The sequence below is a fragment of the Plodia interpunctella genome, chromosome 10 (genome assembly GCF_027563975.2).
Source record: "Plodia interpunctella isolate USDA-ARS_2022_Savannah chromosome 10, ilPloInte3.2, whole genome shotgun sequence".
Classification (NCBI taxonomy): Eukaryota; Metazoa; Arthropoda; class Insecta; order Lepidoptera; family Pyralidae; genus Plodia; species Plodia interpunctella.
The window spans coordinates 1,361,825-1,374,682 of record NC_071303.1 but is presented as its reverse complement, the minus strand read 5'-3'; the positions used below and the strand labels follow the sequence as shown (position 1 = coordinate 1,374,682).

The 12,858-nt window shown below is 34.0% G+C and overlaps 1 protein-coding gene across 3 annotated transcripts in view; it reads left to right on the top strand.

Annotated features, from left to right (window-relative positions):
* The window catches only part of LOC128672903 (adenylate cyclase type 2-like), a 165,106-nt gene that overhangs the window by 13,608 nt on the left and 138,640 nt on the right, over positions 1–12,858 (top strand). The window contains exon 1 of one of the 3 annotated variants that reach the window (XM_053750411.1): positions 11,252–11,449. The exons of the other annotated variants lie outside the window; for them this stretch is intronic. Within the exon in view, the coding sequence (XP_053606386.1) occupies positions 11,413–11,449 (37 nt within the window). The 5' untranslated portion in view covers positions 11,252–11,412. Of the gene's footprint in view, positions 1–11,251; positions 11,450–12,858 lie in introns of those variants that run through there. 3 annotated transcript variants of the gene reach the window in all.

Below are 12,858 nucleotides of genomic sequence, written 5' to 3'. Positions count from 1 at the left end.
CATCGAGTAGAAAATATAGTTTAGGTTTTGCCCGCGAATCGGATCTCGTCAAAAAGTAGTCTCACTCTTTAGCTATATCAGTAAAAACTATCTTAATCCAATGTTATATTTTGACGTGAAATAAGGATAAAGTAGGTATATTTACTTTGATTATATATTTTTTTTTTATGATTGGTCATTCATTTTAGTTGAAAACTAGGGATGCCGATGACGGCGCGAAGTGGATGCAAAAATGTAGGAATGCGGACCCTGAGTTCCGACATTCAACGGTTGGGAAGAAACGTGAGAGAATAATATGGAGAAGGCTTTTTAATTCTTCATTTCTTGTTTGTGACGAAATTCATAATAATTATGACACTGGTTACTGGACGATAATCGATCATTGTAAATTTGTGAGGATGTCAAAATATCCAGACATTCACACGGGAGGAAAAGTTATTAATAAATATTTAGACTGAGACCGCTAATTTCGGCCATTTAGCGCATTTTGTGGAAAATCCATAAAATGCCGGATACGCCAGACAAACTGACGACCACATCGTGATTTACGATCATTTTTATGATCATGATAGATATATAGGTGCGTGTGGATGGATGTTATATTATTCGAGTCCTCCCATGGATGTTATGTTATTCGAGTAAGGGATAGCCAGCAAAAGCATTCCCAAGTAGGGTTGACATCAGACCAGCGGCCGGTTGTAAAATCACTGAAATCTTTAAAATTGTAATTGGGAATAGACAATGATGAGAGTGACAGAGAAATGAGATTACCTGCATTATTTGACGTTTAATCGTGTCAATGTCATGATCACGATTTGTTATTTTCAGAAAGAAGAATCTAAATGTCAAATGACAGAATCATGGAATTAGTAGATACTCCGTACAACGAAGTGCTTACTAAATCCATGGACAGAATGAAATTTAGAAAACTTACATACATACTAAATATTAAGTCGATGGTACGGATTTACGGTGCAGATTTAAGTAGATCGCAAAGTGGATCGCTTTAAGAGATGACGGTAAGGCCGCAGTACCTACTGACTACTGAGAAGAAATTAAACTAGTTACTTGATCTTGTATGGCCATGTGTCATGTTCAATTGCGACCATTAATAACCAGTTTGTACTACTTTTGAACAATTGTAATTAGTAAAGCACATTGAGGTAATAACGAATTTTAAACGGTTTTGATATGCTTGTCATATATATATATTTAAACTAATTTTGAAAATAATAATGAGATGAAAAAATTCTGGATTCGAGCAGGAATTGAACCCACGCCCCTGTCAATACGGGACAGTGCTCTTAACCACAGAGCAATCGAGACCATGCCAGTTTGAACGAATTAATTCATTAGTATTTTTATTAGAGAGTAGTAGGAAGGTAGAAGGTATTTCGCTTATAAAAAAAATTATAATCCATACTAACAATATAAGTGTAAGTGTATCTTTATATCTCATGCTATTAAGGTTAAACAGCTGGGCCGATTTTCATGAAGATATATTTTTTTGTATAGGTATACAAAATCTTTTTAAATCAAGCTAAGACCACCAAGGCAGGAGAGTTTTTAATATATTCATATTGTTCTCGCTCGTTCATATAGGTAGTGCATACCAGCTGCATACACAATAGAACATTGTGTATTTATTTCTTAACCCGTCGATTGCGGAGAATTTAGACACAATATTTCGTAATCTTAATTCTCTTCGTATTCGTCCTCTTAATTTTTAATATATGTATATGACCTATATTTGTCAATTTTTAATATATGTATATGACCTTTTCCGGACCTGTTTCATGGCCAATTCCTTCGCCCTCCAATCTTCACGACTCTGGAATGCTTTGCCCGCTGACATTACCATCTTAAACAACAAATTTTCTTTCAAGAAAAGAGTTCATGCTCATCTTTTGGACTCCTTTTCCTCCTGATTTTCTCTTTTCTGTTTAGCTTTTATCTGTATTTCTTGGACATAATTTTTATTATTTTGGTTTGTATGTATTCATATATTGATATATATGTAGTCTTATGTATATATGCTTTGCTATTTATATTTATATTTTATATATGTTGTATTGTATTTTAGTATGTGGTAGTACTTATTTGTGTTTGATATTTTTGCGCCGCACAACTTTTCTCTGTTTCTCCTAATGGTTAGCTGGGAGAGAATGCTTATAGCATTAAGTTCGCCATTTGTTTATAAGTATGTTTTTACTTGGAACAATAAAGTCTTATAAATAAAAAATAAAAATAAAATTTGTTAATTGACGTCCTTGGAGAAAAGGCTGCGGTGAAGTTTGTTGCGCCGCTTCTTCTTCACCTGCGCTTTGGAAGTCGGCAGTAGACATAGTTTAAGTAATTTTTTTGACGTCAATAAGTGATGTATATCATTCTATATTGAATAAAGAATTTTGAATTTTGATTTTTTTTTATGAAATAGTATACTAGCGCTCGTGTAAGTGATACACCTAAATCTTCCTCAGGAATCGCTCTAGCTATTGGTGAAAACGGCATGAAAATCCGGGCAGTAGTTTAAGAGTTTATCGCGAATAGATAGACAGACGCAGCAGAAGACTTTGTTTTTTAATATGCATCTAAGGATTGTTTGACCGGCCGGCGCATTTGCACCGGTATTGCCGGCTTCGCCCGCGTGAATATTTCTGTGAAAGCGGAGCAGACTTGATTTTAGTGGTAGTGTGCAGGGAGTAATCGCCAGTTTAGCAGCGTTTTCCACATCCTAAATTGTCAGACCGTATAATATGAACATTACCTACGTATAACATATTCGAAAAGCAGTTGAAGTTTAAGATCTTCAGATAATAAATGAAATTCCCAAATTGTTCACATGGCGTGCACAGGAAATTCCCAAATAAAGGAGGTCAAAGGCATCCACTCAAAAGTATTTGAAACTTAGGAATACTTTGGTAGGTATATGATGTAAAATGTTGGTGTGTGGTGTCTGCCCCTTTAAATGGCTTTTTAACCCCCGACGAAAAAAGAGGGGTGTTATAAGTTTGACCGCTAAGTGTGTCTGTCTGTCTGTATGTCTCTCTATGTGTACGTGTCACCGTAGCTCATCAACGGATGAACCGATTTGGATGCGTTTTTTTAATTTGATAGCAAAATTTTATGTTTGATCATCGGTTCAGCCGTTCAAAAGTTGTAGCGAAATGAATATTGACAGTCGGTGTTTTTTTTTTATTTGTCTAATAAATTGGTTAAAAATAAGTATTTTTGGAAAATCAGGTAAAATTTGGTAGGTAATAAACTCTATTCATTAAACTTTTGTTTATGTGTCAGCTTATAGCTCAGTAAGTTCAGTAAACAATGTACTGCTAGCTCAGAGTTTAAGCTTTCTCGTAACTCGGTAAGTGCGCTCAGCACGTAAGCTTATTAAAATTAACCTTGCGCGAAGCATACAAAGTAGCTGTTTAAAGAAGAAGTGAGGTAAGTTTTATCTTGATTTATGTAATCCATGGGGTATTTTTCGCCTCGTGTTACATAGCAGTGTTAACAGCAACGTTTTTTTTTCAGATAACATAATTCGTTTCATATAAACAAATTGTAAATACGACTATGCACAGATTCAATGCAATGCACGTCCAAAACTGCGGAATAATAATGATATCATTATAAACATTATAAAACGGAAATTATCAGTAAGTTAGGGTTCAAATTTTATCAATTTTTGACAGATTTTTATTCATCATCATTAATTTAATATAAATTTGTTTTTGTTCAAAGTACATAACATGTATATACCACAATACCAGTCCAATATTAAATATTAATATTAGACTGGTACTTAAACGAGAAAACTGTGATTTTTACTGTTGATTCTAAAATTGTTAAAACATAAATTTGTCATATAATTAAGTTCATTTAATTAATTAATTATTAAATTATACATATTAAATTATTTTACACAAATAAATTTTTATAATTTATTTGTGTAAAATATTGCAGAAGTCTGTATTCCACTGGGTCGGTTAGCGACTACTTCTGTAAGAAATACAAGAAGAGATTCTTAAAATGGATGGATGATTAACAAAATGACAAAGCTGTGACCTTACCTGATAATCTGTATCGTGTGCCACAGACTTTACTTGTATCATTTTATGGGCTATTGTTGTCGCGGTTTGGGTACAGGTAATAGGTAATTACTGGCAGTTTAAATATATATGCTTCCTGTCTACTAATGGCGCAAATATAGTAATTTTGTAAAATAAAGTTTTTAATTAAAGAAATACATAGATTGAGCATTCGCTCGTTTTAATTGGTGGCCTTAAAATATATGTCAAAATCATGGAATTAGTACGTACTCCGTGTACCTACTGATTCCATGGTTGAAATAACACAACGTGTCTATTTACTGAATAAACGTTCTTAAGAATGACGTAGTGGACCTGAAATCACAAGATATTCATCACACGAGCTCTTCCTGATAGTTGTCGATGCCCAGATCCCTGATGTGTAATCAAAGAATCTATTTCCGTAGTCGATCGGATTAGTTTCAGGAACTAGAAATCGAACGGAGTTTGCATAGTGGACGTATAGGTATTTCTTTTTTAACGAAGTGTTTTTTCTTAATTTTAATAGAATAGATTAAAATTTAAAAATCGAATACATATAATATAATATAAATAAAATAAAGAAAATACTCTTAGCGACTGACGTTTCCCGACTTTGACATATGCGATAATACCTATATTCTCTTTAGTTTTAATCCAATGTATACTACTCGTATAAGTGAATATGAACGCCTTTCTTCGATAACGAATGGTAAGCTAACGGTGAAGTTCTTCTAAATCGCCTATTTCATCTAACGACAGTCGTTTATATACTAGTGGAATAAACAATCAACACTTTGAAACAAATGTATATAGATACATACGAGTAGATTAAACTGAATTTTGTATTAATGTTTATTTTTGACATCAATGCATTATTATGCTAGTCTGACTTGATGGTGGACCCGGAATAGGCTCCCAATGAGGGTATTTCTCAACAGCTCATTGCACGGATATGTTTTTTTTTGTCTTGTGTTGAATGCAATAAGATCACAAAGAAGGTATGAAAAGATTTATTCTGGGTGTTGCAGGCGTACACATAGCCTATGCTATGGTGATCACATCTCATCAGGTGCACGCCTGCTTGCTCAGTTGTAAAAAAAAACTATGAGCGGGGTTATCTCCATTTTGTTTTTATATGCTCGAGTGAGGTGATTGACAACTCGTCCTTGAGTGGATCTGATTGATAAAGTGATATGAGCTCTGGACCGGCGCCAATTGGACATTTGGCGAGTCCTGCTTCTTGCATGACATCTACATATATAAATCTTACTTGTATTTATAATATATATTATTATAATATTCAATAATTTTATTGAAAATATTTTCAATTATTTATTTATTTTGTCATTTTTTAATAATGATGTAAATTCGTCCTAATTTTTAATATCTATATGTATAAGACCTACATTTGTTAATTGACGTCTTTGGAGAAAAGGCCGCGGTGAAGTTTGTTGCGCCACTTCTTCTTCACATGCGCTTTGGATGTCGGCAGTAGACTGAGTTTAAGTAATTTTTTGACGCCAATAAGTGATGTATATCGTCCTATATTGAATAAAGAATTTTGAATTTGAATCTGAATAAAACACATAGTTTATAAAGCATTTAGCGTTCAGAGCAATATTTCTACTCATTTTCTCCCGTTTAAATTATTTAAGACTGGCGACTCGTCTCGGCTTCGCTCGGGTATAAACATAATAAATTTACCTTCGTCTGGAAACAAAGCCCTCTGTCGCATTTGTCTGTTCGCGAAACTCGAAAAATACTGCATTGTTTTCACCAATAAATACTAATGATTCCTGACGAAGCTTTAGGCGTATAATTTACTATCTGCGCCCCCGGGCTTCGCTCCCGTGGGAATTTCGGGATAAAAAGTACCCTATGTGTTATTCCAGATTATTTTAGACCCGTGTACCAAACTTCATAACAATTGGTAGATGATGCGTGAAGAGCTAACAAACTTACTTTCGCATTTATAATATTAGTTGGGATTATGGTTTAAACCGAGCGAAGCTCGGACGGGTCGCTAGTGTAACATAAGCTAGATCTAATATGAAATTTTTAACGTAATCATCAAAATTATCTTAAAACATCTCTGAAGTATGCGTGTTCCTTAATCCCAAAAATAGATTGTTTGATGTCGATCCTCAACCAACGTGTCTTTCGATAGATAGATAGATAACTGTGTATAAACATGGTTTATCTATAGACTAGTAATACAAAGAAAAGCTATAAAAGGTTCACTATATGAAACTGTTATTATTTAGTATCATTAAAATTGAAGTTTCATGAAGTTACCGTACCTTTAGTAGAAAAAGGTATCTATTCTTTGTTGAACTACCTGCTGTGATGTAACTTTTATGTGGAGATCCATACTAATATTACAAATTCGAAAGTCTGTTCCGTTTTTAACGGCTAAACAGTTGGGCCGATTTTGATAAAGTTTGATTTGCATGTAGTTAAAGACCCCTGTTCAAACATAGGCTACTTTTTGTTAAAAAAACCATTCCATAAATTGCAATAATGGGGGAGTAAAAGTTTGTATGAAAATCGTGTCCGTTCCACTTTTGCAGAGAAATTCACGCGGGGAAGCCGCAGGCAAAGCTAGTCAAATATATATAATCTAATATTAGTACATAACAAAAATATCTTATTGTTGAACAACATTGCGGCTTGAGTAGCAAGCAACAGATTTAGGAAGAGTTAATAAAATTAAAAATTTAAGAAACTTCCGAAATTTAAGAAGCTTCAATGATCCGCTAGAAAAGAGGTTAAACATACATTTTGTAAACATAGCTAAGAACACTCTCGTCGAATATAATTTTTTTATAATAAACAATAATGGAAACAATAATGCCCTTCTGGCATGATAGGGACCAACACAGTTTAAATGAGTTTCTTTCGGCATTTCTTCTCAGCAGTGGTCGTTCCAAAATGCTTCTCCGACTGACGTCGAGGGTTAAAAGTGCATAATGATCGCAAATATTCTGTCTCTTATATCATCGAGAGTAAGTTCCTACATAATTGATTTGATTTTGATTCCGTATTTCTCGCCAGATCGGAGCCTAGTTTAGATAATAACAAGATTATCGTATAAATTGGTTAACCCAGAGCTCTGACTAAGTGCCTAGGTACTCATGTAGTGATATTCCTAGACATACACATACACAGACAGACAGACACGTTAAAATTCTAACTCTGTCGTCGAGGTTTAAAAATAACTTAGAATGATACTTTAGAGTAGCTTTTATAAAACTATACACTAATCCGTTTAAAATCAGTTATAGAATTGTAATGACTAAATTTCTGACACATTAATTACTTTACAAATTAATATACAATATAGTAGTTACATCATAGAAGTTCTACGATATAACAATTAAATATTAAAATGTCCATGCGTCTATGACGCAAACAATTTCTATATAAATTGTACATGAAAAATCGGTGCCAGATGGTTGTACCATTAAAACACAGTTTTTTACAGTTCTTTTATTAAGCGTCATTAGCTTTTGTAAACGTGATGTATGTCTCTCGGGTTAATGTTTTGGTTTAAATTGTTAAAAACATCAAACGTTGAGGAAAAGTAACGTTAGTCTACGATATAAGAATACGGGACCCACGGAATAATAATGAGTTTATTTTTCCGTGAGCAACCGTACAATGTGTGTGAATTGTCAAAAATCTATATATATCAAACTTTTGCGTTGGTGAATGACTGACAGACAACGCGCAGCCGAAACTACTGGGCGCGGAAATCTGAAATTTGGTGTGTAGGTTCCTAGGACAGCGTAGGGCAGCACTAAGAAGGGATTTTCTGAAATTCCCACGGGAAACGGATTTTTATTCACCTACGAAGTTGTGGGCAAAAACGAGTATGCAATAATGTCATAGAATATGTATAATTAAACACAATTCGATATTTTTGAGTTAGAGTTTAAATCATACGTTATGGGAAAGTGAATTCATGTTTTTTTATTGATCTATAATTTTTGCCTATTAAGTCATAAGTAGGTTTGAAAAGTCTATATCATGACCCGACTGGGGATCGAAACCGGGACTTCTCGTAAAATCAGTTCAGTTTGTACTGAGACCCACACACACATAAATTACAACAAATTAGTTTTGCATATATTCCGGTAATATTGCAAGGTTCCTAATTCCATAATCTTCCCGTAACATATGTCCAGTGACGTCCCGGGCTTTTTAGAACAGATTGTCCCTGCTACCTGAGTAAACTTTTAGCGATAAACATACCTTTTGTATATTTGTTTGTGAATGCAAATCCGTTTTTCGAAGTAAAACATTTGCTGTAAAGCGCGATGAAGCATCACCTTTCCTTTTTTATCCAGCTTTACTGATTCAGGGGCAAGCATTTCCACATAATCTTTACATATTAGAAAACAAATTCCTCTGCCGCGTCTGTCTGTCTGATCGCGAAACTCAAAAACTACTGCACGGATTTTCATGAGGTTTTCACCAATAGATAGTATGATTCCTGAGATTAATATCGGGTTAGTTAAGGTTTAGGTGTACAATTTATTATTTTTTACCCGAGCGAAGCCGTGACAGACCGATAGTAATATATGAAACAAACATGTCACAGCAACACCAAACAACTTGAACCGGATCCCATTTAAATTTGAATTTGGTGAAATGAAAAATTCAGGCAGTTTAATTTCGGGTCAATTAAGGGGCTATTTACACTTCCGGGTCACGGCCGTGCGGACCCATATGTAATCATGTTGAGCGTGTTTTATTAAGGGTTTTCAATGTCACGGTAATTGTATAAACGTATAGAACAAAGTTCATTTGTTAGACAAATTAAAAAATCCCCGACTATCAATATTAATTTCGCTGCAACTTTTGAACGGCTGAACCGATTTTGATCGAACATATCTAAGAACTACCGCATAAAAATTTGCTATCAAATACCGCATCCAAATCGATTAACCCGTTGATGAGCTACGGTACCACGTACACAGACAGACAGACAGACAGACAGACACACTTAGCGTTTAAACTTATAACACTCCGCTTTTTGCGTAGAGGGTTAAAAACGAGTTTGATTAACAATAATCCGACAGCTTTGGGATCAACAAGGCAAGAGTGAATAGGCATTTTCTGAGATTTGCAAAACTCTAGACGCCATCTTTACTCCCCATCTGGCAAGACTGAGATCGAACGCACTCAAATCCATACTAATATTATAAATGCGAAAGTCTGTCTCTCTTTCTATCCGTCTGTCTGTCTGTTCCGCTTTCAGGGCTAAACCGCTGGATCGATTTTTATGAAACTTGGTATACATATAGTTCAAGGCTCCCGTGCGATACGATACGATAGATGTTTTTCCAAAAATCAACCCCCTATTGACTATAATGGGGCCTGAAAGTTTGTGTTCCGCTTTCGCAGAATAACTCATGCGGGTGAAGCCGCGGGCAAGAATTAGTTATGAATAATAATAAAAGTACTAATAAAAAAGTACAACAAAGTATAAAATAATTACCTAAGAATTAGTTCTATTCTTATAGATAGTTTTAAGTCAAACCCTGTTATTAAATAAAAGATACACTTTATAATATTTTATGTTATGTATGTTTTGTTACTATCGCACATTCTAAAGAGAGAAAAGTTACAGATTATCATTAAATTATTTTCTTATCTATATAAATTTTGAAAAATCAGTTCAGTTTGTACTGAGACCCACACACACATAAATTACAACAAATTAGTTTTGCATATATTCTGGTAATATTGCAAGTTTCCTAATTCCATAATCTTCCCGTAACGTATGTCCAGTGACGTCCCGGGCTTTTTAGAACAGATTGTCCCTGCTACCTGAGTAAACTTTTAGCGATAAACATACCTTTTGTATATTTGTTTGTGAATGCAAATCCGTTTTTCGAAGTAAAACATTTGCTGTAAAGCGCGATGAAGCATCACCTTTCCTTTTTTTATCCAGCTTTACTGCTTTAGAATTTGAGCTTTTTGTTTTAAAATAAATAATAAATTTAAAATAAATATATTAGGACAAATCACACAGATTGAGCTAGCCCCAAAGTAAGTTCGAGACTTGTGTTATGGGATACTAACTCAACGATACTATATTTTTATAACATATACATATATAGATAAACATCCAAGACCTGGGCCAATCAAACAAAATAAATAAATATATTAGGACAAATCACACAGATTGAGCTAGCCCCAAAGTAAGTCTCGAACTTACTTTGGGGGTAGCTAACTCAACGATACTATATTTTATAACAAATACATATATAGATAAACATCCCAAGACCCGGGCCAATCAGAAAAAGATCATTTTCCATCGTGACCCGACCGGGGATCGAACCCTCGGTTCAGAGGCAAGCACTTTACCACTGCGCCACCGACGTCGACGTCGTTTTATCAACACGAATTTTTCTTTATCGTTATTACAAAAATAAAATCCAAATTTCCTTTCCCTATTAAATAAATATTTGTCAAAAATATCTCATTTTTAACAAAAAAATCATTTTTGAGGCAACCTTACCGTCAGTGAGATCGTATTTCATTCAACGCACGTGTCAAAAAAGTCTTCATTTCATCTATTTACATAATGTAACTAGTCTGAACTCTAGGTTCTGTCTTTAGGTATTTAAAAATCCGCGCCCGTGCACTAATTAAAATTCATTCTCATGCAATCTAAACTTGTGTACTGTCATCTCAATCATTTTTTAAGATAACTGATTCAAAATTGAGTCGCAAGATTCCATTCGAACAAACATAGTAATGATATTTTAAAAATATAGCAAAATACATGTATGTATATTGCAAGTTAAAAAAGCATTTTAAATCAGGTCTTCTTTTTCAAATATCAAGCCTATGTTTTGGAAGCCGTGTACAGTCAACAGCTGCACATGAACCTACCCAAATTCATTGCAAACTCGACGCTATTACCACGGTATAAAGATCCATGCAGGGTAACTTGACACGCTGTCGACTGTACATACTTAAAAAATATATAGGTAGGCCTTTTTGCAAACATGTTCGATAGAATGAACTCCAAAAGTTCAAACGACCCTTTGCAACAAAATTTTGTTTACTTCGTACACACGAAAAAAAAAATCGTGTGAGGTAGCAGTTTTTCACAACAGCTGATAATATTCTATCAAGGAAAATCCAGTACCCTTTTGACTGTCGTGGGGGTCGGTCGCTCGCTCCGTTAAAACTTCGCGTGTTGCGGCGAAATAAAAAGTTATTTTCAATATTATTTAATTTTGCGCTGTGTTCCATTTAAATGTTTGTTATGAGTTAAATATATGTTTTTATATGAGTTCTGTGTTATTGTGAATAAATATCAGTAATGGCTATGACTGAAACTGAGGACGAAAACATTGAAGGTACGGTAGGTTTACTTTGAATTGTTTTTTGACCAATTATTTTTAATGGAAAGTTGGTCGTGATGTTTTCATTTTATTATTCATGTTATGGACGTGGAAATGCTAGAGGTCACATTGTGTTTTTTTTACATATTACCTACATTACTTTTAGTGTATATTTAATTGAATACGTTGAAATGTTTAACATTTACAATTTGACAATAAATTAGAATCTATTTACTTAACATTATGAACTAAAAACTAAAATAAATTTAAAACTAAAGGAACATATGTATACTTAAATCAAAAAAGTTTATCAGTTACTATAACATACATACAAACAAACAAATACCTAAGTAGTAATAGCCGGTGAAGCAATTAGTATTAAGCTTTCATCCTAATCTAGTCTTTATTTATCATGAAAAAATATACAATAAAACGAAAGTAATGTAATAAATATTTACAAAAATACTAGTCCCTGCAATTCGTTAATATGAGGTAAAGTGCCCAGAAGGCTGGTAGCCATGATGTATGCTGATTCTCTAAGCGAGATATATTCAGTGTATTAATTATTTATCAAAGCATTTTCAGCGGTCAAATTAAATAAATTACATGTAATTCGTTTAAAAGTTCAAAAGTAAGTATGAAATGAACTTTCATTAGCCGAATTCGTCTTGTTAAATACTCCTCGATGGAAAATATGGTACTTTTTACCCGTGAAATGTCCATCACCACGTTTTTTTCATTGCGAGGTAGATATAGCCATCACCCTCAATTACTCTCTCGTGTAGTGCCTCATAGCAAAGTTTAATTGGCGGTTCTCAGATCGTTTCGAATGCTGCGGCCGCGCTGTCATTACCATCCGTCAATTTTATTGAGGAAGGAATAATTTCCAAATCAATCTATACTTTTATTATAAAGAAGTAAGCGTTTGTGAGTGTGTATGTTTGAGGCGGGTAATCTCCGGAACCATCGAACTGAGTTCAAAAATGATTTCACCATTAGAAAGGTACATTATCCAAGATTGCTATAGGCTATATTTTAAGTTATATTTTAAGTTCGGGGCAAAATCTAGTCACTAATAAAATTGACATTAATATAGTACGTAGATTATTAATGTAAAAGTCAGATAGTAAAACTAATTCTTGTCTTAAATTTTGACAAATTTTTATAACAGCGCGGCCGCAGCGGTCGAAACGCTCAGAGAAACACCAACTCGTGAGTGTTCTCAAGCCAACTGTTACATCAAGATTGATGCCCGGAACTGTTCTACAACAGATCCGACCTTTGAAGCCAATTATCCGAGTGTCAAAAGTTAACAGCCGTTTTCTTAGTATCATACTTGTATCATTTTACGGTTATATGGTATACGTTAATTTCTATGAAGTAATAGCTTTTTTTCGTTGCGTACGAATAGTCCCGAATGATAG